Source organism: Caenorhabditis remanei, chromosome III (assembly GCF_010183535.1).
Source record: "Caenorhabditis remanei strain PX506 chromosome III, whole genome shotgun sequence".
NCBI lineage: Eukaryota > Metazoa > Nematoda > Chromadorea > Rhabditida > Rhabditidae > Caenorhabditis > Caenorhabditis remanei.
The window spans coordinates 17601330-17624580 of NC_071330.1; the positions used below are offsets into that span (position 1 = coordinate 17601330).

The 23251-nt window shown below is 39.4% G+C and overlaps 3 protein-coding genes across 3 annotated transcripts; all 3 read right to left on the minus strand.

The window, feature by feature from the left end:
* Positions 1-599: 599 nt before the first annotated feature.
* GCK72_011869 (uncharacterized protein) lies at positions 600-1896 on the minus strand (the record flags this gene model as incomplete). Its single annotated transcript, XM_003103005.2, has 4 exons — positions 600-803; positions 862-1189; positions 1251-1678; positions 1765-1896. 4 exons carry the CDS (start codon positions 1894-1896, stop codon positions 600-602), a joined length of 1092 nt encoding a protein of 363 aa, XP_003103053.1.
* A 1936-nt stretch (positions 1897-3832) lies between these two features.
* GCK72_011870 (uncharacterized protein) lies at positions 3833-14528 on the minus strand (the record flags this gene model as incomplete). Its single annotated transcript, XM_053728726.1, has 14 exons — positions 3833-3995; positions 4040-4137; positions 5210-5272; positions 5587-5746; positions 8008-8116; positions 8165-8489; positions 9516-9771; positions 9818-10129; positions 10491-10678; positions 10889-11182; positions 11226-11479; positions 11787-12078; positions 12863-13280; positions 14128-14528. 14 exons carry the CDS (start codon positions 14526-14528, stop codon positions 3833-3835), a joined length of 3333 nt encoding a protein of 1110 aa, XP_053588303.1.
* A 260-nt stretch (positions 14529-14788) lies between these two features.
* On the minus strand, positions 14789-15655 carry GCK72_011871 (uncharacterized protein; the record flags this gene model as incomplete). The annotated part of the gene is made up of 2 exons (XM_003103029.1): positions 14789-15104; positions 15594-15655. The coding sequence occupies 2 exons, from the start codon at positions 15653-15655 to the stop codon at positions 14789-14791; spliced, it is 378 nt and encodes a 125-aa protein (XP_003103077.1).
* Between the last annotated feature and the right edge of the window lie 7596 nt (positions 15656-23251).

A 23251-nucleotide genomic window follows, 5' to 3' on the forward strand; every position in this document is an offset into this window, starting at 1 on the left:
GTAATCAAAAGCTTGCCTTATATGCGGTTTTCTGAGGCTCTTGACTCCGCCCATGCTTTTGGTTCTATTGGGCGGAGTTATCCATCGGTTGGCTGATAGAGCACAAAATCAGAGAAAAGAGGCGGGAGTTTGAGAAAGAGTATGAATAATCAACTGTCAAGGGAATTTTTTGAGACGAGAAATACGGCAACACGGAGAGATGATAGTTTTGTTAATTTGAGCTCTGCCGGAGTCAACACTACGAATCTGACGAATTCATTACGTTGTTCTTCATAAACCTTTAAGCGGCAGCCATTAGCTTAAGATACGCTTTATTTCAGTCCCTTAAGTCGTACCAGCAATCCCTGTTTTAAGCGTTTCTAGAAGGTTTTTATTCATAATTTATTTTAACACAAAATATAAAACTCTAAAAACTCATACAGAGGTCTGATGATTGATTTGAGGTATTGTTTTCAGAGAAACACATTGTGCTTCGATACATTACAAAATAAAATACAAATGGACATGGGGAAATTCTGCGATCTACATATGTAGATGTTTACATTTGAATATAGAGTACGATTATCACAGGTGAAAGAAAGAAAAAAGAAAGAAAGCATTTAGGCGCATCCGCAGCGACGAGCAACCATTCCATTGACGTTGGCCAGAGTCACTTTGCCATCACGATTGACATAAATGAGCTTGATGTAGTCGTACTCAGTTGGGTGACAGCAGAAGCCAAGCTTGTTGAGTTCTTCATCGTGTTGAAGGAATTTGAGACTATACGAGCGCATGATCTTGGAGTGTCCGTAGTCGTTGAGGTACTGTAAAATGAAGGGATTTAGAAGATATGTGTTAAGACACTTTTGTTTTGCAACTTACGTGGTGGGAGTTCAATTTGCAGTTTCCTTTGCACACAAAGGCATCGTAGCGGTGTGGAGCGACAACCCATCCCCATCCTACTTTCTCGAAAGAGATTTGCATGTCGTAGAGGCAGCATCCTTTTGATGGATTGTTTTCGGTGCAAACTGGGGTGGCAGAGCGACGAGTGCGGGATGGTTTGCTTATTCCATAACGTGGGTCACGGGAGACGACTTGGAGAATCATGGTGTCCGCTTTACTGATTGCTTGTTGTGGGTGAACAACTATATTGTGATCCTTGACCATGGCAGAAACGAAAAGTCCTCCGATTTTTCCGTCAGTGAACCATCTGAAAATTGAAATTCGTTAGAATCAAATTCTGCTCGTTAGTTCAATTGTTTAAAAATTACCTTTTGACAGCATCTACTGGAAGTTGAATGGAAATTCTCTGACTTCCTTTGATCAAGAACGTGGCAGTGGTCACAAGCTCTCCAAGACTCATATCAGTTTTCTTCTCGAATACCTGCACATTGACTTCATGGACGGAGTGTTGTTCAAACGACGGGAGACTGGTTGCAACATGGAGAAGAGCTTCAACCACAACCATGCCTTTGAGATCTGCAGACATATTGAAAGCAGCCACGAATTGAGATCGATCTTCTCCAGCTGATGGATCTTCGGCATCCAAGAATAGAAACTCCGCATTCTTGTCTCTACTATACTTTTCCGATATATCGGCCTGAATCTCTTGGTAGAACTTCTTCAGTTCTGGATCCATAATTTGATCAGGAGATGTTGCACCCATACCGACGTCTGGGAGTTGATCGAGGATAGTGAGCTGAAATAGAGGCGGTTTAGAAGTGAAAATACAACCAATTGAACAAAATATTTCTAATTTATTCTAAGCTTGAGAATGTAGCTTACCATGATATGTTCCGTTTGCCATGCTTGGAGAGTTGCATCGCAAGCACCATCCTTTGCACAGGTAGCGGAGTGGGTTCCACTCCAAAGAGTACTGAGACCCAGAATAAGAACCGGGAGTGACCACCACTTCATCTTAGAAGAGAGGGAAGAAAAGGGAAAAAACCGGGGTTAGAGCTTCGAGAGGGAGGCGCACGGGTAAAATTGGGGTTTGTTCGAAATATTCGAAGGTAGTTTAAGCTAAATAACACCTTCCTTTATAGGCGAATCTTGGCCACGCCTCATTTTTAGAATTCATTTCCTGATGTGGGCGGAGTTATCCCCCGAGCTGTTGTCTTCTGTTCGCTGAGCTCAAGATGGACGAAATGGAGGGGCGTGGCCTATTGAGACTTGGTTGTATTGTGGAGAGTGAAGAAGCATGGTTAATTAACTTCGGTAGGAATTTTCTGGAAGTACAGAAACGAGAAATATGTTTGAACGCAAAGATGTTCGTGTTGTTATGGAAATTTTGCATGAGTGGAAGCGCGTTGTTTGAACTGGGTGTTCGCTATAATCGGATGTTCTTACTTTTTTTCCTCGACACAACTTGCAGCAGTTGATTTCTAATTCCGTAAAGCATCAGGTTTCCTCAGCTGGAAAAGGATCCTTCTTGATATGAAAAAAGGAGGAAAATTGTTTTCTTTGTTTTTTTTTTTAGAAATTTTGAGAATCTGGATCATCTCCTTTGCGGTTTCTTTGGAAATGTTAGTATGATGAGCGCGGTTATTTCCAAAAGCAGAAATGCTCTGGTATGTTTGTCGAGTAATATTTAGAAGAATGTGGTAGTTGATACCTTCTAGGTATCCGCCATCCAATGGCCGCCGTTGGTCGTCCGTTTTATCCGCCCACCACCACCACCACAATCCGCTTCACCACCGAATTCTTTCATTCTCGGAGTTTCTTCGCTCGCTTTATCAACCAGTTTTCTTTGAATTCAGCAGCATAACCTGAATCTACCATAATTCTTCATAAAACTTCTCTTCATTAGCCTTTGACGACAAGCTACGTCGAGTTCCTCGTATTCCGTCACAACTTTTCTATATCATCTAGGGATATGCAGTTGACGTGCATAAGCTAATTGAAGTCTACGCATGTTTACCAGTTTTCTCCTCTTTTTTACTCAGAATTGATGATTAGTACTGATTACGTAAACCACTAATCATCACCCACTCTTATGAGTTCACAAGTTTTCGTTTTGAGTTTGATTAGAGACAGAAGAACGGAAAGAAGCTGGGGGTGCAGTTGGCATTCTACAAAAGTGACTTATGAATCAAGTTTATTGGAATGGCGAAGAAATTACACACTGAAAAGAATAATAGGAAACATATAATACATCAACGAGAAGAAAAAAGAAGAAAATAAATTATAAATTATACAAGTAGACAAAAAGACTCGGTGCCTCATCCAGGATTCATCCTGGCATATCCTACGATTGTTGTGCGAATTCCTTCGATTTGGGCTGAAAGTAGAAATTACTAAGGCTTCATTCAAGATTACTAGTTTCTTTTTTCACACCGGAAACTTGAACTTTGCTGGAGTTTTCTAAGTATCGACTTGACCGGAAATAAACAATTTTTCAAAAAAACAGGAAAAAATATTCAGGTGAATGTTTACTAACCGTTTCAAGATGTGCTGGAAAGTTCGGTTATGTGATTTATCGCAGCTAAAAAGTGCGAATTAGCAACTTGAGCGGTTTCAAAACTTTAATATCATTCTATAGCGGGGTAAAGATCAAGGAATTCGAAAAACTTTCATTTGTCGAATTCCAAAAAGGTAGAATTCAAATTCATTTGATTTCCGGTGTGAGGGTGGACTAGATTCTTCTTACTTTTCTGTCTCTCTCTCTTTTTCAAAATGTTTTCTTTCCCAACAAAAAGTAGCCAAAGGCTAATGCTCAGTGGCCACACAGGGGTTCTATGAATCACATACATTATAATAACGTCCGGTGTGGTTTCCGAATCAAAAACCTTTTCAAGCCCCTAAATCTTTATCCGCTCTAAACACCCTGAACTTCCCGGAAGTTTTTCGTGTTTCAGAGTGTCATGAGAGCTAACTTGTTTGACATTTGACCATTAGAATGAGGAAGTTTCTGGAAAGATGGGGAACTAGGATTAGTTGAACTAACCAAAACGAAGATGGTCGCTGGCAGGGTTCGCAATGATTGTTGAAGAATTTGATCCGTAACTTGTGCAGATCTAAACGCAGATATTGTCCTCTAATAACTAGGAATGACACTTACTTCAGTGAAATCTTTGGGAAATTAAGACGTCCGGCACTCAACGCCATCACGACAACGGTCACTCGTCGAGTCGCTCCAGGAAGTACTGTCAGTGTTATCTGAAATTGAAAGATCAGTCATTTCTATTTTTCAAGTCGGAGAATTAAAAAATAATTGTTTTGAATGATGTCAACAAGTTGTTATTAATTGTTTCTCTTTCACTAGCTATTTGGTTTTTTAGAGATGTTTTATCCTGTTGTCTTTCATGTGTACCACCTGGTCCATACCACTCAAGCCAAAACTGATTGGTCTTTGAACTCTTGTTTTTGTTATGAGTGTTTAGAATGGTCCTAGAATTCTTCTTTCCCGCAAACGATTCATTTCTCGCGTTTTCCGCATGGTCCAGACAGCTTAATCCGCTTATGTGCTCGTAGTCACTCCAATGTCCTACCACTACCTCGGCGGCAATTCGGGGGACAGTAATTGATAGGTGGCCGAGGGGAACAAAGCTTGAAATTCGATTCAAGTACAGAATCACAAAACTTATCATAAAGTTGTCTTTCAAAGATGTCTTTCAAACAAAAGAGCCGGAAACAGTATCCCATGAGCTGTATTCACAACTCATGTTGTTTTCAAGTCACTACAACGCAATCATCGCCAAATTTTGCTATACTGACTTCCAAAGAGCTCTCCCAACTGATTGAAGAAATGGAAGGACATGTGCGAAGTTTTTTTTTCAAATTTTAGCTCAAAACACATCTTCCTCCGTGAAATGTTTGTGTCTTCAAGCGCAGACAGCCTAATCCTATCTCCCGTAACCGCGCAGCTGCATACTAGCGGTGAGGTGAACGTGCTGGCAACAAACACCGAAAATAATTAGGAAGAGGGATCTGTCTGAGCCATCGAATTAATTACCAAACAGTGTAGGGATGAAGGATTTGACACATTTGTAAGAAACAAGACTCTTGTTCGAGATTTCAAAAAATGAGATCATGATATCGTTTGGTCGTCTAGAACACACCAAAGAAGAGCACCGTGGTCCCGAAGAAAGATTTTGACCCAAAAAACTCAGTTCTGAAGATCGTTCCGAAAACAAATTTTTCCTCGCCCTTTTCTCTTCCCGTGCCATTTTGAACTCTCTTCCAAAACTCCCACACACTTCGTTAATGTTCCGTGAGAGCCACCAATTACCTTTCTTTCTCCACTGAACATGAAGACATCGTTGAGGTCGAAGTTGGTTGATATCTCGATGACCTGAAATTAAGAAATCTACTTCCTTATAGTTACGTTGCTCGTTCCGTCACTTGTTTTGTGCGCTCTGAACCTCTGCTAATACTACCTGTGGGATTGCTACGTCGGCAGTGTACAAGGAAACGAGAAGTTGTGTGTGGGGAAGTGTTGTTACTACGTAACACTTATCACAACCGAAAACATAATAAATTGGGGGTTGTGAAGGTATAATAACAACCATATCTAAACCGAATAATCTTCGTACAAAGTAACTGAGATAGGAACATTTCCTGTTCTCATGTGAATAGAGGAGATCGGGGGGAAAGTTGAAAACAAACCTCTTTGGAATGGTTAGTCAGTTCGAAGCAGATGTCGATCGGTTGTCGGACAACTGCTGGGTTTGATTTGATGCATGAAGCGATCGAGATGGGGCACGGGAACACCGGGATTCGGCAGAGTGGCACCACTGATCGCACTGGGCAAGAGTTGGGAGATGCCCTGCAAAAATAGAAAGTTCCAAGTTTGATAGTTATATAAAAACATGCATTTTTCACGAAAATCGTATCTATTTGATGTTGTATAGATTTCTATACATTGTCTCTTTTCTTTCTCAACTTGATATTGCAAATACTCATTCTTCGTGATCATCTTCTCTTCTCCTGACACCGGAAACAGATGTTTAACCGGCAAAGTCTCTACAAGTTTTTGTGTTATTGACGACTACAATCATTTCATTTACTAAAATTTGTAGGTCAGAACTAATCCGGCAACGACTTTCTCTTCTCGATCTATCTTCTAGAACTTTTTTCGTTTATTACAGAATGACTTCTGACAATGTTGTTGATCTCTTATTGCCGTGATTACTCATTCAAGAACCGTCGATCAGAATAAATCAGTTGTTGTAGTTGCGAAATCGCTACCGTAGTCGCATTCATGCGGAAATTGTGCGAGTAACTACAAACACAGTAGGTAATAACTTGTTAACAAATAACAAGAATTTTCTGTTGTGCCAAACAGGAAATCATGAGATTGGCTCGATTGGTACGGAAAATATACGAAATTAGATTCAGATGAGTCAACGCATAATAAGTGATCATATGCGCATCTGTGAGTAAGACGAGAGCATCGAAAATGAGCTATTTTCCAGTAGAGCATCTCGTGAGCGGGGATTTTCAGACTATTGTGTTTCAAAACATCATATAATCTCAAACGAATCGCTTCATGCTGATATTAACATCGTTGATTTCTTCCATTCTATTTGATCAACGTTCCGAACAGATTATTCAGCGTTATTACTGTGCAGAAAATTTGGAAAACTATGAGACAAAAAAGGTTCTGAGCAGTACGAAGATATCCTTTGTGAGTCTGAAGAAATCCGGAAGAACATTTTGCATCATTTAGACAAATGGTGTTTTCTTCATAGTATAGCCGCAGCAGTATAACCACAGCTTGGAGTAACACATGCATGAAGACAGTACTCAAAATGATAGAAAAACTAAGCAGCAGACTAAGAACTCGAGAGAAGTAAAATGTTGTAGAAAAATCAGGGAAAATAATGAAAACGAACTAGTGTTCTTGATCAGATTCACTCATTTATATACTTGGCTGTTTTTGCCTAGACTATGTAAATGGAAGATGTCTAGACATAATCAAATTCGACTAACTCCAATTTCAGAAGTTCTTGGTATTTACGAAACAGAAAATAATTTTCAGATAATGGGTAAGGAGATCCTGGTAAGAATCTTCTATGTTTCCGCGTTCATTCTGAGATTGTAGAGTTCCTCGAAGTTTGTCATCCAAACTATATCCAATATCTATTTATTCCTGTCTTCTCCTTCTCCATTGACATCATTTTGGAAACTTTACTTTTTCACAATCATCACATGAACAGCATGTTCTATTTCAGACGATCAGTGATATCAACCAACTAGAAATGTAGTTTCGATATACCGTAGTGCCCAACTAAGGCAAAGAAGAAAAACCAATTTCCTGTCGCCCTGGTTTCCTGAAGGTGAAGAAGTTCTGGATCGAATTTCTATTGAATCGTTAAACGGAAATGTCACCGGATATTAGAAGAGCTTAGTTTTTTGATAAACTGCAGATGGATGGCAACTTCTAGAATTCGATGAAAAGATACTGTAGGGAACCAGAAACAAAGTTCATTGATTCAACCCAGGCGTCAAGCTATCAGTGTGCTTTAACGACGCTTATAACAGACATTACCAAGCTGAAACCTCAACGGTTTTCTCCAGTTCTGTAGGTTCCGTTGCTTCTGATGATCATCTTTCGAACTGGGAACTCTTCATAACTCTTCATAGATTCCTCCACATTTTTCAAGCATTAATGATCAATCAGAGAACCAATAAATCTCCTGGTGCCTGGCACCAAACCAACAACACACCTTCTTACTCACACCCTCCAAAAATGTATCTTTATCCTTTTCTTCTTGGAAAAAGTAATTACTCTTTTCACTCACACCTTTAAAACTACAATTCAGAGATATGAAAAAAAGCGATTATTTACTTGCGATCAACAAGCGATTTTGTACATAGTTGAGTCCTGACTAATCCGAAAATTACCGGTTTCTTTTGTTATCTCTTCTGCAAACTGCGGTCAGATCAGAACTAACTCAGAAAACTACCAAATCAGAAGTTTCTTGAAGAAAGAGTAATTTTGAGAAATTTAAGAATTCGGAACGGAAAGAACTAGAAGGGCAAATGAGTCTGCATAATCTATGTGATCTGAAACATTGTTATTACCTCCTCCACTCCACCGACATCCTTCCCAATGGTGTCTCCGATTCATCCTCCTTCACCAGAACTTTAATAACTGCCGAGTAGCAAATGGTTTCTTCGGCATTCACTGCATCTGGAATCCAATTAATCTGTTTTTTAGAGAACTTATGTATCGTCCAACCATTCAAGTTCTTTCCTGATCCTCCACAAGCCGTGTCACAGAGTGTCACCACATCAGCCATCAGAAATTCGATCGAATTTATAATAATTGGCGCAGCCGATTCGATGCTGACATTCAGAACATGTTCACAGTTGTTCAAGATGGATGACATCGGGATTCCATTCATATTCATCACATTACTAGTGACCGAGAATGGTTCATTTGCAACAACTCCTACTTCCAGAATCGTCGACTTCGCCACGTGTTGATTATCCTTGTAGTTCAGTTCCAGTTGAAGTACGTAGTCGCCAATGAGTTGAGCAGAAAACATCAGTGGAATTGTGATCTGAAAACAGGGGGCTTAGTGTTTCAAATCATTTTTAAATTCGATTTCGAGCTCATTAAAAAGTGAAAATGGCAGACGATGTAGTGACGCTTCGAAATAGAATTCTGATGTGATTTCTTCAATGATCTGATCATAATTTGAGTGGTTCTTACGGATTCCTTTCCGATATTACATTCTTTCAAACCATATATATGGTCGTCTAATCAGGATTTCCCATTCAATCCCATCTATTCTCTCTCAATGAGTCACATTGCTCAACAGCCAAAAGATCAGATCATAGAATCCATGAAATCAGCGCCAACTTCGAAAAACCGTCACGTCACCGCGTCATCTGACATTTCCCATTTGCTCACTTGATCTAAAGCTTTTATTCTATTTTAACACTCATTTGCTCTCTCCTCACATCATCTCAACTTCTCATTGACGCACGCTCTGATTAGAAGCGCCCCTTGGGAACGGTTCACCTGACGTGCACCAACTGATACCGCGAGTTGTTTACGACATACCGTCGAATCTAAGAATCTAACAAATGAGTGAAAAATAGAATCACACGATACCGATAACAACACACGTATGCATCCCTTGAGGAAAAATGGATGAAAGAATGAGCTCGCGGAGCGAACAAAATTGGAAATCAGTTGAAAATAAAGAAAGGGGTTGATAAAATTGAAGAAAGGTACTGAAGTAACAAGTGAAGGAAAGATTCTTATTGAAACAGAGATTCTAATGAAGGATATAGACGTTAAGGATCAATGACAGAGCGTCTTGAATATCAACAACAACCTGAGAGGATGAAAGATAAAGAACGGATAGGAAAAAGTTCGAGAAAAGTGAAAAAAGAATGATTCCATATGGAATTGATACAAATTCATAACATACCAAACTCAAACTGGACTCAATTAGAGAAACAAAGTTAGCCTACCTTGCGACAAATTCCAAACAAGAAACATGTTTCTAATTAAAAATTCAGACAGCAGATAGCCTGACTTTACACTAGGATAATCTCCTCATTTCTATGTAACTCACCATTTCCCCAGAACCAAGTTGATCGCATATCTTCATCGAGAACTCAGACTTCAACTCATTTCCTTCTTTCTCCACAAACAAAACCGCGGCGGCTTCGGTATGCTTTTGATCTTGTCTTTTGAAGTCTAATTGAAGATTTTGGAAGGTATGTTTAGAAGTGTTACGAAGAGTCAACTCAGTGCTTGTAACTTCTCCGATTAGACAGTTAACATTCACATTGTTCTCCAACGTTATAGTTGTCTTCTCTCCGCCAATCCTGAAAAATTAGAAGTGTTCAGAAATCATATTCTCTTTCCGCTCACTTCAAGAACTCCAATCCAACAATATTCTCCACGTGGCAATTACGATTCAACGCATTTTCATCGAACTCAATTTGTCCACAAATCACACTTCCAACATCCAACACCACTTTTGTAACAGTCACAATCCAATTCTGTTTCGCTTCCTTCAAATCCAGCATGATAACACGTTTCATCGGATGATCACTACTGATTTCAACATTTCCCAATGAAATCGGATCATATAACAGAGAGTCGGCGGTTTCAGTGGCAGGTGTTTGATTCGGCTCTGGCGGGAATTTTTTGGATTTGAGATAGACAGTCACATTATTCAATCTGAAACAGGTTAGCGCGTTATATTTCACTTGCAGTATATTCTCTAGTTTGGACCGAGTTCAAATCGGACTTAGTCATCAAAAAACTAGATTTTAAAATTTTAAAATCAGAAGGTGAGAATATAAAACTTCTGATTTTTCGTACCAGGTACACAATTTGTTGCATTTTTTGTATTTTGACTTTCCAATAACAATAATTTTCAAATTTCGGTTAAAAGTAATACAAATTTCTATGCCCACTTGATTCATCGGAAGAATTATAAGATCAGACTTCTCACAGGATGTCAAAGTGCCTGATTTTTCACCGCAATAACGACTCGTTGCAGAAATTTCTCCCGGAAGATCACAATTTTCGTAAGCACCTCATATTTTGGTCAATCTTTGACAACAGCTCGATCCTCACAGCCACCTTCGTTCCCTGCTCAACTGTTTGCTCATCCAGGAAACTGACACGTGTCTCCAAGAACAACTCTGCAATTTTCGAAGCATGCACAATAAATGTTGGTCGCTCTTGGATCACTTGTTGCCATTGTGTTTGATAGGCTTGCAGCTGCAAAACTTTCTCTATTTACCATTTTTTCGAGTCTGTTTTTGGTGTAGTCAACGGAAATTGGAATATGTCTACTAGCGGATATTGGATTTTATTTTTGGGCATTGAACATTGTTGATACACCTATCACATTACAATGTGACAAATGCAATTGTCAAGTAGCATCCGCTTTGATGTTGAAGCACAAACTACGTTCTTACAGATCCTTACCTGTTCTTTCGACACATCATCATTGGGAAACGGTGATCCGGGTGCTCGTCCTTCCAACATGCTCATTAATCCAGAGACGCAATCCGACGGCAACACTTCAGAGTATGCTGGGCACATCAGTTGCATACAGCACACTGCGAAGTCTTGAACACTTGCGATTGCGTAGGCGGCCCACGTGGCTCGATGCATCATGTCTTTGCGAATAGTGAACGGCAGGGCGCCGTCTTTGATCACCATTCCCCAGAAGCGGAGCGCTCGCTGTATTTCGTTGTTGGCATAGCAAGTGTTCGCCATCTGGAAAATGTGCTATTGGAAGCGAAGACTAAAACTAACTGACCTCCATCATAACTTTTTTCTTCATTCTCATGCAACCATACTTCTGGTATTGTGCCAATGCGGCAGACAATAGGGATATGACTCCCTCATGATTAACCACCAGCCGTTGGGTGATGGCGTTCACCGCGGCTGCTTCGATTTCAGCACTCGCCAGTCCGTCCTGCTGAATCCTCCAGGGCCGTTGACCAAAGAAGATGGTACTCGATGCGTTGGCCAGAGGGTCGGGGTTTGGGTAGGGGACGTTTTGAGGTGCATCTAAAGGAATCGGACGTCATTGATCAAAATCAGCGTTTAAAACGTTGGAATTAACAATAGAAAATGTAATTGGTTCTCTAAAAGGTGAGTTCAGTGTTAATAAATTATCGTTGTCGTGAAAATGAAGACTCAGAAGTCTATGAGACAGAAAGTCAGAAAAAATAATAAATATACTACAAATAGAAATAAATACCTCAAACCTAGCATTAAAACTGCCAGATAACCATTTTGAATATTTCTTACTGTTTGCTAACGATTTTTAACAATTTTTACGAATAAAGTTACTCTCCACACTCATATCACTCACTTCTTTTCAACGCAGCAATTTCCGTGTTCGCCGTTGCATAGATACTCGCAGCCTGATCTAAATGTGTACCCGGATTCAAAGTGGCAAGTGCAGAAAGACCGCTGGCAACGGATCGTTCGAAGAGTTGAGCGAATTGATAGCATTGTTTAGATTTCCAGAGAAGAAGTTCAATAGAGGCGAGATGTGGAGTTGGATAGATGCCAGGTGCTGATAAGAAGAAGACTGAGGTGTGTCGACGCATTTGATTGATCGCTTCGAGGGCGGTACTGTGAAGGAAGTAGAGTTCACAGATCTGTAATAAGGGAGGAAATGGGTGGAAATAATTAGTAGGATTGAATAATTGTCAGTTCAATTATCAAATTATGATAAGCTCTAAATTTGTCAGGAGTGACGTACAGTATTCATTGTTATTCTTGAAATTCCTGGATCTCGGCATATTAAGAATGAGACACTTATAGTTTTTTGCTGAAAATTGTAAACTTTAGGAGTGTGAGACGGCCTCCATGATGGTATTACAATATCGATAGTTTATAGAGTGTAGAGATCACAAGTAGAGCTTCATTTTTGTAGTTGACAACTTTTTTGTACGGACACCGCCAAGAGGGTTATTGTCATTTTAAGATGAAATAACTTCTAAGGATGTACCTGTACATAAAAGTTATCAATTACAAGAATGAAGCTCTACTTGTGATCTATACACTCAATAAACATTCGATATACCATCAGCAAGGACGCCTCACACTCACAAATTGATTTCTTTTTCTAAAAACTTCAAGATCTTTTTTTACGATTTGAAAGCGTATTTATCGATTTTCAAACAAACTGCAGTCAAAAGGAGCACACAATTCTGTCACCATTGTAATCTGTACACCCTGAATTACCTAGACATATATTTTCAAACAATTTCCGTCTTTTTTGCTTCACATAGATATGAATTCATCATCTATCATCATTTAGATTGCTAAAAACTACATTTTCAACATTTTAAAAAACCAAATTGAGGCCTATTTAGGAATTCCTGTGTTCTCTATCTGTCTGTAAATCCTACAGTCCAGATGTCCAGTGTTCCAACCCACTTTATAATTCAGCAATCCCACAACACTCCTCCATTCGAACACATCAATCCCATCCCACTGTTCAACAGTATCTTTACACTGATCATAAGCCAATCGATAATTTCTGAGAGCCGTGTGTGTATCCTGTCTCAACTCGGACATGAATGCCAATTTGAATTGTTGCCGGACGACGAGAGCCGGCGAGTTATTCGGAATACTTCTCGAACGAATAGTTTTGAGACGTTGCTGATAGAATGCTTGACACAATTCATGAAAAGCTGATTCCAATTTCAGAACGAAGCTTTGAAGGTTGGTATTCGGTTGGGTGGCGAGAAGATTATCAGCGGGAAGTATGAATAATTGTTTGGAAGAAAGAGCACACGCTTGGCATAGTTCATGGGCTCTGTCGGCTGCCAAATTGTCACTGACTGATGTGGATCTGCAAGAATAATAGAAAACTTGTGAATGTGTTGATGAAAAAGAGGAATTCAACCAAAAACTGCTCGAAAAATGCAAAAATCAACTGAATATATTACTGAAATACTGAAAATGAGAACAGAAGATTCTAAAACGATAATTTTTGTCAAAAACTAAAATGAAACAGCCAAAAAATGGCATTTTCATTCATTTCGAGACATTTTCGATCGGTTTTTGTTTCGAGATTGCATTGAAAAACGCGCCTGAGGCGTCCCAGAAGAGCTTTCAATGAGAATTTCAGACTATTTTTTTTTCTAAAATCAAGCTAGAATTATTATTATTCGTATGATTCTTATTTTGGAGCAATCTCGAAACAAAAATAGATCAAAAATGTTCATTTTTGGGTGTTTCATTCAAGTTTCTGACAAAAATTATGGATTTAGAATCTCCTGCTCTCATTTTCAGCTTTTCAGGCTATTTCCAATATATACTCTGTTGATTTTTTGGATTTTCGAGCTAATTTTGGTTGAATTCGTATTTCCTGTGCTCAGAAATCTTTTTAAGATTAAAATGCGCCTCAGGCGCCCCAGACGACATCTATGTGAGTTTTTAATGAGAACTTCCTACCATTTTTTTTCTAAAATCAAGCTAGAATTTTCATTTTTCTCATTTTAAAATCATTTTAGTGCAATCTCGAAACAAAAAGTGACCAAAAATGTCATTTTCTCACAGAAATTATTGTGTCTGTTCTCATTTTCAGCTTTTCATGCTATTTCCAATACATATTCCGTTGATTTTGCGCATTTTCGAGCTATTTTTGGTTGAATTCGTATTTTCCGTGCTCAGGAATAGATTATTCTTATGCTCACTTTTGTTGAATCAAAACAAGTGCCACTTTTGTTCCATGTCTCAACGAAGCCCGAATACTGGCCACTTTACTCTCAGCTTCAGTCTTTTTCTCGTCCCACGACGGGTGATTCCATTCCAAATCGATAAAAACTACGATGAGAGCCGGCACTTTATCCAGATACTTCAGTGGCCATTCACGTCGAAGAATCCCTTTATCGAACCCTTTTTCTTCTCGCTTCGGAGGAATATCCAACTCCCCCGAAACGACACGAATTTGAAGTGGTGGCTTTTCGGTAGTTCGGTTTCGGAAGACACCGACGACGGCGTTGTGATGCGGTTTGTTAGCCGGGTCCAGCCCGGAGAGGAATACAAGTTGAAGAGGACGACCAGCTATCCAATCACCAGCTTCTATCGGATCCATCTGTCTATTAACTGTTTACGATTTGCTTGTGACCCTCTAGCTTAAGTAAAAGTCTGCCCTCCAGAGTTAAACCGTTTGTTTTATTTTTGATACAAATTCATAACATGTACATTATGCCAACAAAATATTTATTGTAGACAAGAAGTTAACAGTAACAAGACGACGAGATTGATGGAACCATTGCCGACGCGGACGTGGATTGCTCAGTCAAGCTGAAAAATTATTGATTGAGTGGGAAATTGGTTCAGTGGGTGTCTGAATTAGATGGGGATACTAGGGATTGTCTGCCAATCTTGAACAGGAGCTCTACAAGAACGATGCGCCTGTCTTCGAGATGTCAGTTTCATCTCGCAAGCTAAACTAAACGTCATGAGGCACAAGCCTCCGCGTAATGGACACTTGCATACGGGTAGTGAAATCTTCGGTTGTGATGTGATTCTTCGAGAATTCGCAAGATTTCCATCTTTCAAATTTACCTTCTTGAATCCGATGTCCTTGGCCTGCTCGCGGAAGCATCGACGGCAGAGGTCGAGGCCGTACTTGCGGATGAGTCCGTGGTGTCCAGCGCAGACGCGGCTGGAAAAGTGTTTTTTAACAGTGGCAATGACGGTTTTTGTATATTTCATCGAAACCACGCCAACTTTTCTTCCAGACACGCTCGCAACTTTCAGAAATGTTCTCTTTTGTTCTCGTTTCACATCGCTTGACGAAGACTTGTTTTCTATAACCCAGAAAACAAAAACTCCAATCATACAATCCCTTCACGCTGAAAGCCGAGACAACCGATAGAAACACCACCGTCCCGGCTTTCTTTAAGCGTGAAAAGTTGTACTTAGAAAGTCTCGCGTTTCGAAGGTTATAGGATCTTCAGTTCGCAATACAAAAGAAAAACGACAACCTTAAAGAGTTACAAGCGGTCTCGTCGAAAAGTTCCGTTTCCGAAATCACGACGTAAATCGAAGCCCTCGCCTCAATCTAGCGTCCCGACACTGAATCTTGAAGGGAATCAACATTCTCGACACAACACCAATCCCATAAAAACCTCGCGTGAAACGAAACACTTACCAGGAGCGGGATCCTGGTCCGAACTTGCGTGGGTGAGAGAACCACAAATTTTGGAAGCCCATGTCTGGAAAAACAATTGATTGGAGAATAAAGTAGAAAATGGAAACGGAAAATGTGAGAAAAGTAAGACGGGAAGTACAAAATGGATGAAGCGCCTCAAAAAATCGATAAATCGGAAAGTAAATGTTGTAAACTAGTTTTGCGCGTAGCTAATAGCAGAATTACGCATGAAGATACTAGAAAATGTGCTATGAGAACATTTCAAAGAAGGTCAAACCGAGAAAAGACGAGAAATGGCAACAAATTTTTCGAAATAAATAGAAATTGGATATTACGGGGGTTTTTACGTAAATTCTTGCGTTTTCTAGTGAGGAATTGGCTGAAAATTAAATCTAAAACAATATTCGCACTATTTTCGAATTATTTCGACAAAAAAAGCGCAAAAAACCGAGCAAAAAATAGGCCAAAAGCGAAAAAGAGGGAAACAGCGGCGCGTCGAGTGGCCGATAGGTACGGTCGCACTCGTTTTGCGTGTGTCGCTTTTCGTTGCGAGACCCACGCCGCGCCGCAAATCCCGCCCCTTTCGTGTCGTTTAGGAGGGAGGAGTCGCGCTTTTGAATGGGGATGGGAAAACGAAGGGAAGCGAAGAAAAAGAAGGCATTTGGTGCTCCAGAATTGTTTTTTTAATCGAAAAATACAATTTCGACAGTTTTCTGCACCTGAAACGACCTGAAAACCCACTGAAACCCCCCTATATTATGTAGAGAGTCACCTGAACGAATTTTTTTAAATACTTTCCATATTCACTGATAACAAATCAAACTCTTTCTTCCTCTCCCCGCAATCTAATCAATTATTCGACCATGTGGGCGACCGGAGCGATCGTTTGTTCACCGGTCTTCCGAATTCTGACGACGTGCTGTCCGATTCGCCGGGTACCGACGTCGAACGGGGTGAGTCTGCACTGAAAAACGACGCAAAAAATGCGGGTAAAAAGTGGAAAAAGCGAATTAACTTGTTCTTCACTTCTTTTTTTACTGCCGGGTCGTTAAACATTGGGGGCACCAGACGCTAGTTGAGTGTTGCAATAGGAAAGGCTCATCAAAAATTCATTTGTTGTCATTCGCCCCTTCTCTTCAGATCCTTTAGATGCTCTAGATGACGTGGCATACTATTAGGGTCTTCTAAAACTTTCCCATCTAGAACTTCCTTGACATAAAGAAAATGATAAATGACGTGGCAATATGGAGTTTTTTTTTTCGTTTTCCACACATAAAATAAAGATATAAGCTGCTGAAATCCCTCATCCCATCGCTTATGTGTGCGCCGTCCGTCCGATTTGTCTGAAAAACAACCGTGGAAGCCTCCTGGAATGACTTCTTCTCCAAAAAAAAGAAAAAAACGACATCGGAAACAATTCATAAAATACAACATGTCGATGTCGTTGTCGTTTCTTCCTCTACTTCACATAACGTCTTCGTCGTCTTCTTTTTCAACTAAAAAAGAACATGACACGCCAACGAAGACGATGATGAGATGTATGTGTATGTATGCTTGTGCTCCGTGTCATTTTTATTGGAATGAGCGGAAAAAAAGAAGAAGAAGAAGCATCTCATCCCCTCTACCAAAAAAAAACGACGAATTCTATCGGAAGACAAAACGACAGGTCTATGGGTGAAGAATGGGCATATAAAAAATTTAAAATTCCAATTTCCAATTTTTTCGCGTCGTTGGTCGATGCGAGACGAGAGAGGAGGCGAGAAACGACAGTTTAGTCATGAGAAACCGAGAAACGGGGCACAATAAAGTGCGGGAATCGCAAATTTTCCCAATTTTTGAGAAAGAGAGAAGGGTGACGTGGCAATGTGCAGGATGCTTCAGTTTTGATGGATGACGTTTCGAATTGGGTCAGCTTGACACCTTGACAGATTTGTCGTCGTCGCGTCATAAGATATACGACGTGTCATAACTAACTCATTTCGCGACCGCGTGGCGCAGTAGGGAACATGGTGGTGTGGTGGAAAAACAGTTTTTGGTTCGATTCCACCCAATAGAATTTTCTTTTTTCTTCTTTATTTTCATGAACTTTTTCCTGGAAAACAAATATTTTCCGGGAAAAAGATGCTCACAGAAAGTTTCATGGAAACGGTTTTTCTCAGAAAACGATTTTCTTTCCAAACGCAATTTCAGGTTTCAACTTTTCGAGTTGATTGGCTAGAATTGTTTTTCAAAATAAAAACGTTTTTTTCAATTCTTTTTCAAAAAAACCAACTTCTTCCAATTAACTCGCGGTGTCTGAAAAACAATATTCTATCCGCATATGGGGTGAGAAAAAAAACTTGAACCAATTCTCTCTTTCTTTCTGTTTTAATTCCACCTGCTCCTACACACTCACAAAAAAACCGGGGGTTTCTCTTCTCTCTTGGAGAAATTGGAATGCATTCAATGACGTCAGGTGTCTTGTTAGGGGCAACCTTTTGGATTGTGTGTGTGTGTATGTTTGGTGTCAATGAGAGATAACAAGAGAAGACTCCTCTTGCCTTCAAATCCTTACTAATCCCTCTCCTTTCTGATCACCTTTTTCCTCTCACATAAAATTGATAGAATATGATAATCCGGCTCTCCTTCTTCTTTTCGGGGCAGAATATGAAAAATATGAGGACGCAGCAGAGGAAGAAGAAAAAGATAAATCTAATCTATGCTGCTCGAGGAATTTTTTGGGAGGGGACCACTCTGAGAAATAAAAAAACATGGATATATAAAAAGGGATAAATGATTGGAAGGCATGCGAAGGGGAACACTTGAATACAGTACTCCAATCTCTGAAATTGCTCTTGGATTTATATTTTCTCTAGTATACAAACCTACATCGTAATTTTGTACTTGACAACATTACGAATTCTGCCTAGACAACTATAGTCGGTTTATGATGGGCTCGTTCCAAAAAGTGTTCAACTACAAAAAAAGAATAACAAATCGAAACTTGACATATTTCCGGAAATTTTCTAGCACTTTCAAATACATATTATTCCGATACTAAGTTTTACATATGCAACATGTTGCTCTCGAGCCATCTCGAAAGTTCCAGTTTCGTTTCCCCTGATTCTAAATCCCAACAATTTCAGTATGCCGCTCGCCCAAAGAATGTCGACATTGGAAACGGCACAATGCCGATTCTCTCCTCGAAAACCGTGACAGTACAACCATCGAATGGTGATTACTATGAACCAGTGAATGGCGGTACGATACCCCTCTCGGCAAGTGGTGCCCCAGTCAAACACTATGGAAATGTTCACTTCCGTGTGGAATATGATTTCGAGCAGTCGAAGGTAAGACGAGCTAAGCGAACCGTGACGCTTCTTGCATTTAGATCCGAATGACTAACAAATTTTTTCTTCAAGTCTAATCTTCTAAGTCGTTGCACTTGGTCTCACCGACTTATCTCTTCTTAGAAGAATTTTTTGGTTGGAAAAATATTCTAAGAAAATCTCGTGAAGTCATAAAAACTCACATAAATGCGCGGTGAAGGGTACATATTTGATGCATAAGGTCAGAAAGAAAGAAGAGACTCTTCGTACCTGGTTAGGAGCAAGGGAAAGAAGGGGATTACAAACTAGACAATGGGATTAGGAGAGGCAGAAAGCAACAATGAATATGAAGGTTGCTTAGTAGGAAGAGTGATCACACAGTTGTTGGGTAAGGTAAATGTCGAAAATTAATCTTCTGATTAGAGCTGCAAATTGCAGTATAACAGTGCAACCAACAGAGCTGATCTTGACATTGTATATGTAACAAACGATCTCCAAAAAGCACAATTCCAGCTCTCCGTGACAATAGTCAGTGCATCTGACCTACCCGCAATGGACCGAAACGGAATGTCAGATCCGTATGTGAAAGTATACGTTCTGCCAGAGAGAAAACAAAAGTTCGAGACAAGGATAATCAGGAACACACTGAATCCCACATACAATGAGACTTTCCAGTTTTCAGTGAGCTTTTAAAAATTTTGAATTCCCGCTTGACTTTTAAATTCAGATCCCGTTCAACGAGTTGCACTCGAAGACTTTGATGCTTGTGATTTATGACTATGACCGATTATCGAAAGACGATAAGATGGGTCAGTTGTCAGTTCCCCTGGAATCGATTGATTTCGGCATCACCACTGATATCCAAAGAGCACTGCAGAAACCAGAAAAGGATGATGAGGTGGGTAACAACTAACTGACCACAAATCTCTTCTTTTTTCAATTTCCTATTTTTTGTTCAAAAAACTCTAATTCTCTAGACAAACTGATTCGATCATCTTCATCTTATCTTCCCTTCTTCAAAAAATAAATAAAACCAAATTAACGTATGTCTGTGGCAGGAGAGAGCGCGTTTTAATTTGTGTGTCCCCCCCCCTCCTTGGAACATGCCAAAATCCATCTTCGTTTTTCCCATTTTTCAAATATCCGCTTTGACAGGCTCTCCTTTTTTGGAAAGAAGGAAAAGTGAACACGACGAAAAATTGGATAGAAGAAGGAAAAAGAAGAAGATGTGAAGCAGAGCTGTGCGGAATTCCTTCCTTCGACTTCCTTCTTCCTTCTTCCGGGCTTTTTTCACGTTTTTATTCCTTCTTCCGTCTTCCTTTTTGAAAATTTCTCTTCCTTCTTCCGTCTTCCTTCTTCCTTTTCAATAATTTTACTTCCTTCTTCCTTGTTCCTTCTTCCGTTGAAAAGTTTACTAAAATTTTGTAATTTTCGACGGAATTTTAGCGGAATTTTGGTGGTTTTTGACGGAATTTTGTATGTAACAACATCAAAATTCGTTTTCAGAGATGACTAGAAAAAAGTTTCCTCAAATTTGTCATTTTCAAAATTATCTTCCGATTTCCCGGTTCGGAACTCAACTTCCTTCTTCCTTCCTTCTTCCTTCCTTCTTCCTTCTTCCGGGCTTTTTTCACTTTTTTCTTCCTTCTTCCTTCTTCCCTTTTGAAAAATTTACTTCCTTCTTCCTTCTTCCCTTTTGAAAAAGTTACTTCCTTCTTCCTTCTTCCTTCTTCCCTTTTCAAAAATTTTACTTCCGCACAGCTCTGATGTGAAGATATAAAAAGGGGTGTTTTGGTGTTGGAAGGGGGGGGGGGGTGAATCTGAATAGTGATGTGATGGAGAGGAAATTGGGGAAAAAATGATAGAGGAGAAGGGGTTTCCCACTAGAAACGTTTGAAAACTAGAATATTCCAGAAAGAATGTCGGCTTGGAGATATTTGCTTCTCAACAAGATACCGTCCGGCCACGGGTACAGTAACCCTTACAATTATGGAGGCAAGGAATTTGAAGAAGATGGATGTTGGTGGTTCTTCAGGTATGTCTCTTATAAGTGAAATACGATTCAGGAATGTTTTTCAAGTCAGATTCCAATAGTTTCAACAGTTTCTATTTGATATATTGTAAAATCTAGCGCGCATGCTAGCAAGAGTTTGGAGCATCCTATCTCAGCTGTCTTTAAAGATATGAAAATGTTTTCAACTGAAGAAATATTCTTTGAGTATTAACCTATATTTTGACAGTTAGTAGTGTTTTAATATTTCCTTTGGGAACCGAGATATACCGCTGCGAACAGGCACCACTAGGTCACCCATCAGTCAGTTGTTATATGTATAATGTATTAGTTTTCGATTCCATACAAAAGTTGCACTATGACAACCGTAACCACGTTTTTTCGATCTCCACGCTCTCATTGACCAAAAAAACTCCTTTTTCAATTCTGCTCCAAATTGATTCTCAAATTCTCCCTTCTCTTTTTCACTTACTCAAATTCAATTCATGTCTTCCTGTTTCTTGACTTCACCCTATTTCGTCCTCTTTCTTCTTCCCTTTTTTACTCTACTATTACTACAACATGAAGAAGAAGAAGACAGATACAAACAAAAAACAATTAGGGAGCACTCTAAACTCAAAAATCCTCCCCACCACGTTTCTTTTTCGTCTTCCATGTGATGTGACACATCTTTTTTGGAATAGACCAGAAAATTGGGAGAAAGAAACTTTGGGTTGCAGAGTAAACAGATAGAAAGAAGAGCAAAGAAGAGAGGGGGGATTCTCGAATTTCATAGATTTTTGCATTAGATAGTTGAACCCAAAGTTTTTATGCAATTTCGAGAACGACAACATAAAAAAAAGAAGAGAAAAAAGAGGGATCTAGTTGGATGAAGAATTTTAAAAACGGGCAAGAAACAGCAGAGAAATCGTAGAACCTGTATTTCCTGGTAGAATTTGGAGCATCATATCTCGCCGAGCTTCTCATAATATTGAATAATGTGATACCTCATGATATCGAAATGTCCCACCAAGAAAATTTTGTATGCACTATACAAATCAAAAATAGAGCTCCATTTTCGTAGTAGACGACTTTTTTCTACGAGCACTCACTTGCACGTTACGTATTGACAAAGTAATTCCTCTCGACCGATGGTGCTATTTTTGAGCTGCCCTTAAAATGACCATAACTCTCTAGGCGGTGTCCGTACAAAAAAGTTGTCAACTACAAAAATGGAGTTCTACTTTTCATCTGTATGATATTATGCATTAAAAATTTTCTTGATGGGACAGCCAGTGACAGGACAGGACATGACATGACTGTCATGATATCGAAAAAGCTCTCTTATGAAAACCGAGATATATCGCTTCGAATTGACACCTCTTGGTGCACTGTATATGCTGAGGAAAACTTCAAAATGGTTATGTAAAATTATCTATAAAAAAAAGGTCTCACGAGGTCTTCTGCCAAAACGAGGAACATATTAAGAATCAGCGTGTTCAGAAGAAAAATTCTTCCAGATCCCTACGTGAAAATCTATCTGCACCACGGACGCAAATTGCTGAGTAAGAAGAAGACGTCAAGGAAGTATAAGACACTGAATCCTTATTATAATGAGAGTTTTCAATTCAAGATTGAGCCACATATGATTGAGGTAAGTTGTATTATCTCAGGAAATCTTATGAATTCTGAGAATCTTCCAGAAAGTGCATATCATCGTGTCAGTCTGGGACTATGACAAAATGAGCAAAAACGATTTTATTGGAGAGGTCACACTGGGATCCAAACATTTGAATCTACCGCAGGTAATAGACAGAGCATAGAGCAGTGTTATATCTAAATAGCAGAGAATTGAATTATTTTCATATTTTTAAAGATAACACATGCATGCAGCGAACAATGGGCTGAAATGATGACGTCACGACGGCCAGTTGTACAATGGCATACATTACAAGAGAGGATGGAGAAGGAGAAGAAGAAGGATGATGACTAAGGAACTGAAATTCAAGGACAAAGAGACAACAACAAATCAGTAATAGAAATATCGAAAATATTTGAAATCATATCTCGTTTAAGTTAGCATTTTTTGACTAGTGGCTCTCTGCACTTTATTTGTTACATTCCCTTTCTCTCCTTCCTCAAAACGATTTCTATTATTGTTGGTGTATTTACTATGTATATACATTGCCCTGATACGTGTCCTCCTTAACAACTCGACTCGAATATTTTTTGTTTCAAAACAAAAGAAAGAGATTTTAATAAATGGTGTGTCATTTCGGATTCTCTAGGAACGTCTCGTATTCACAAAAAGTTGAGAACAGACATAGATCATGTAAGATTGAAATAGGTACTGTATGAAA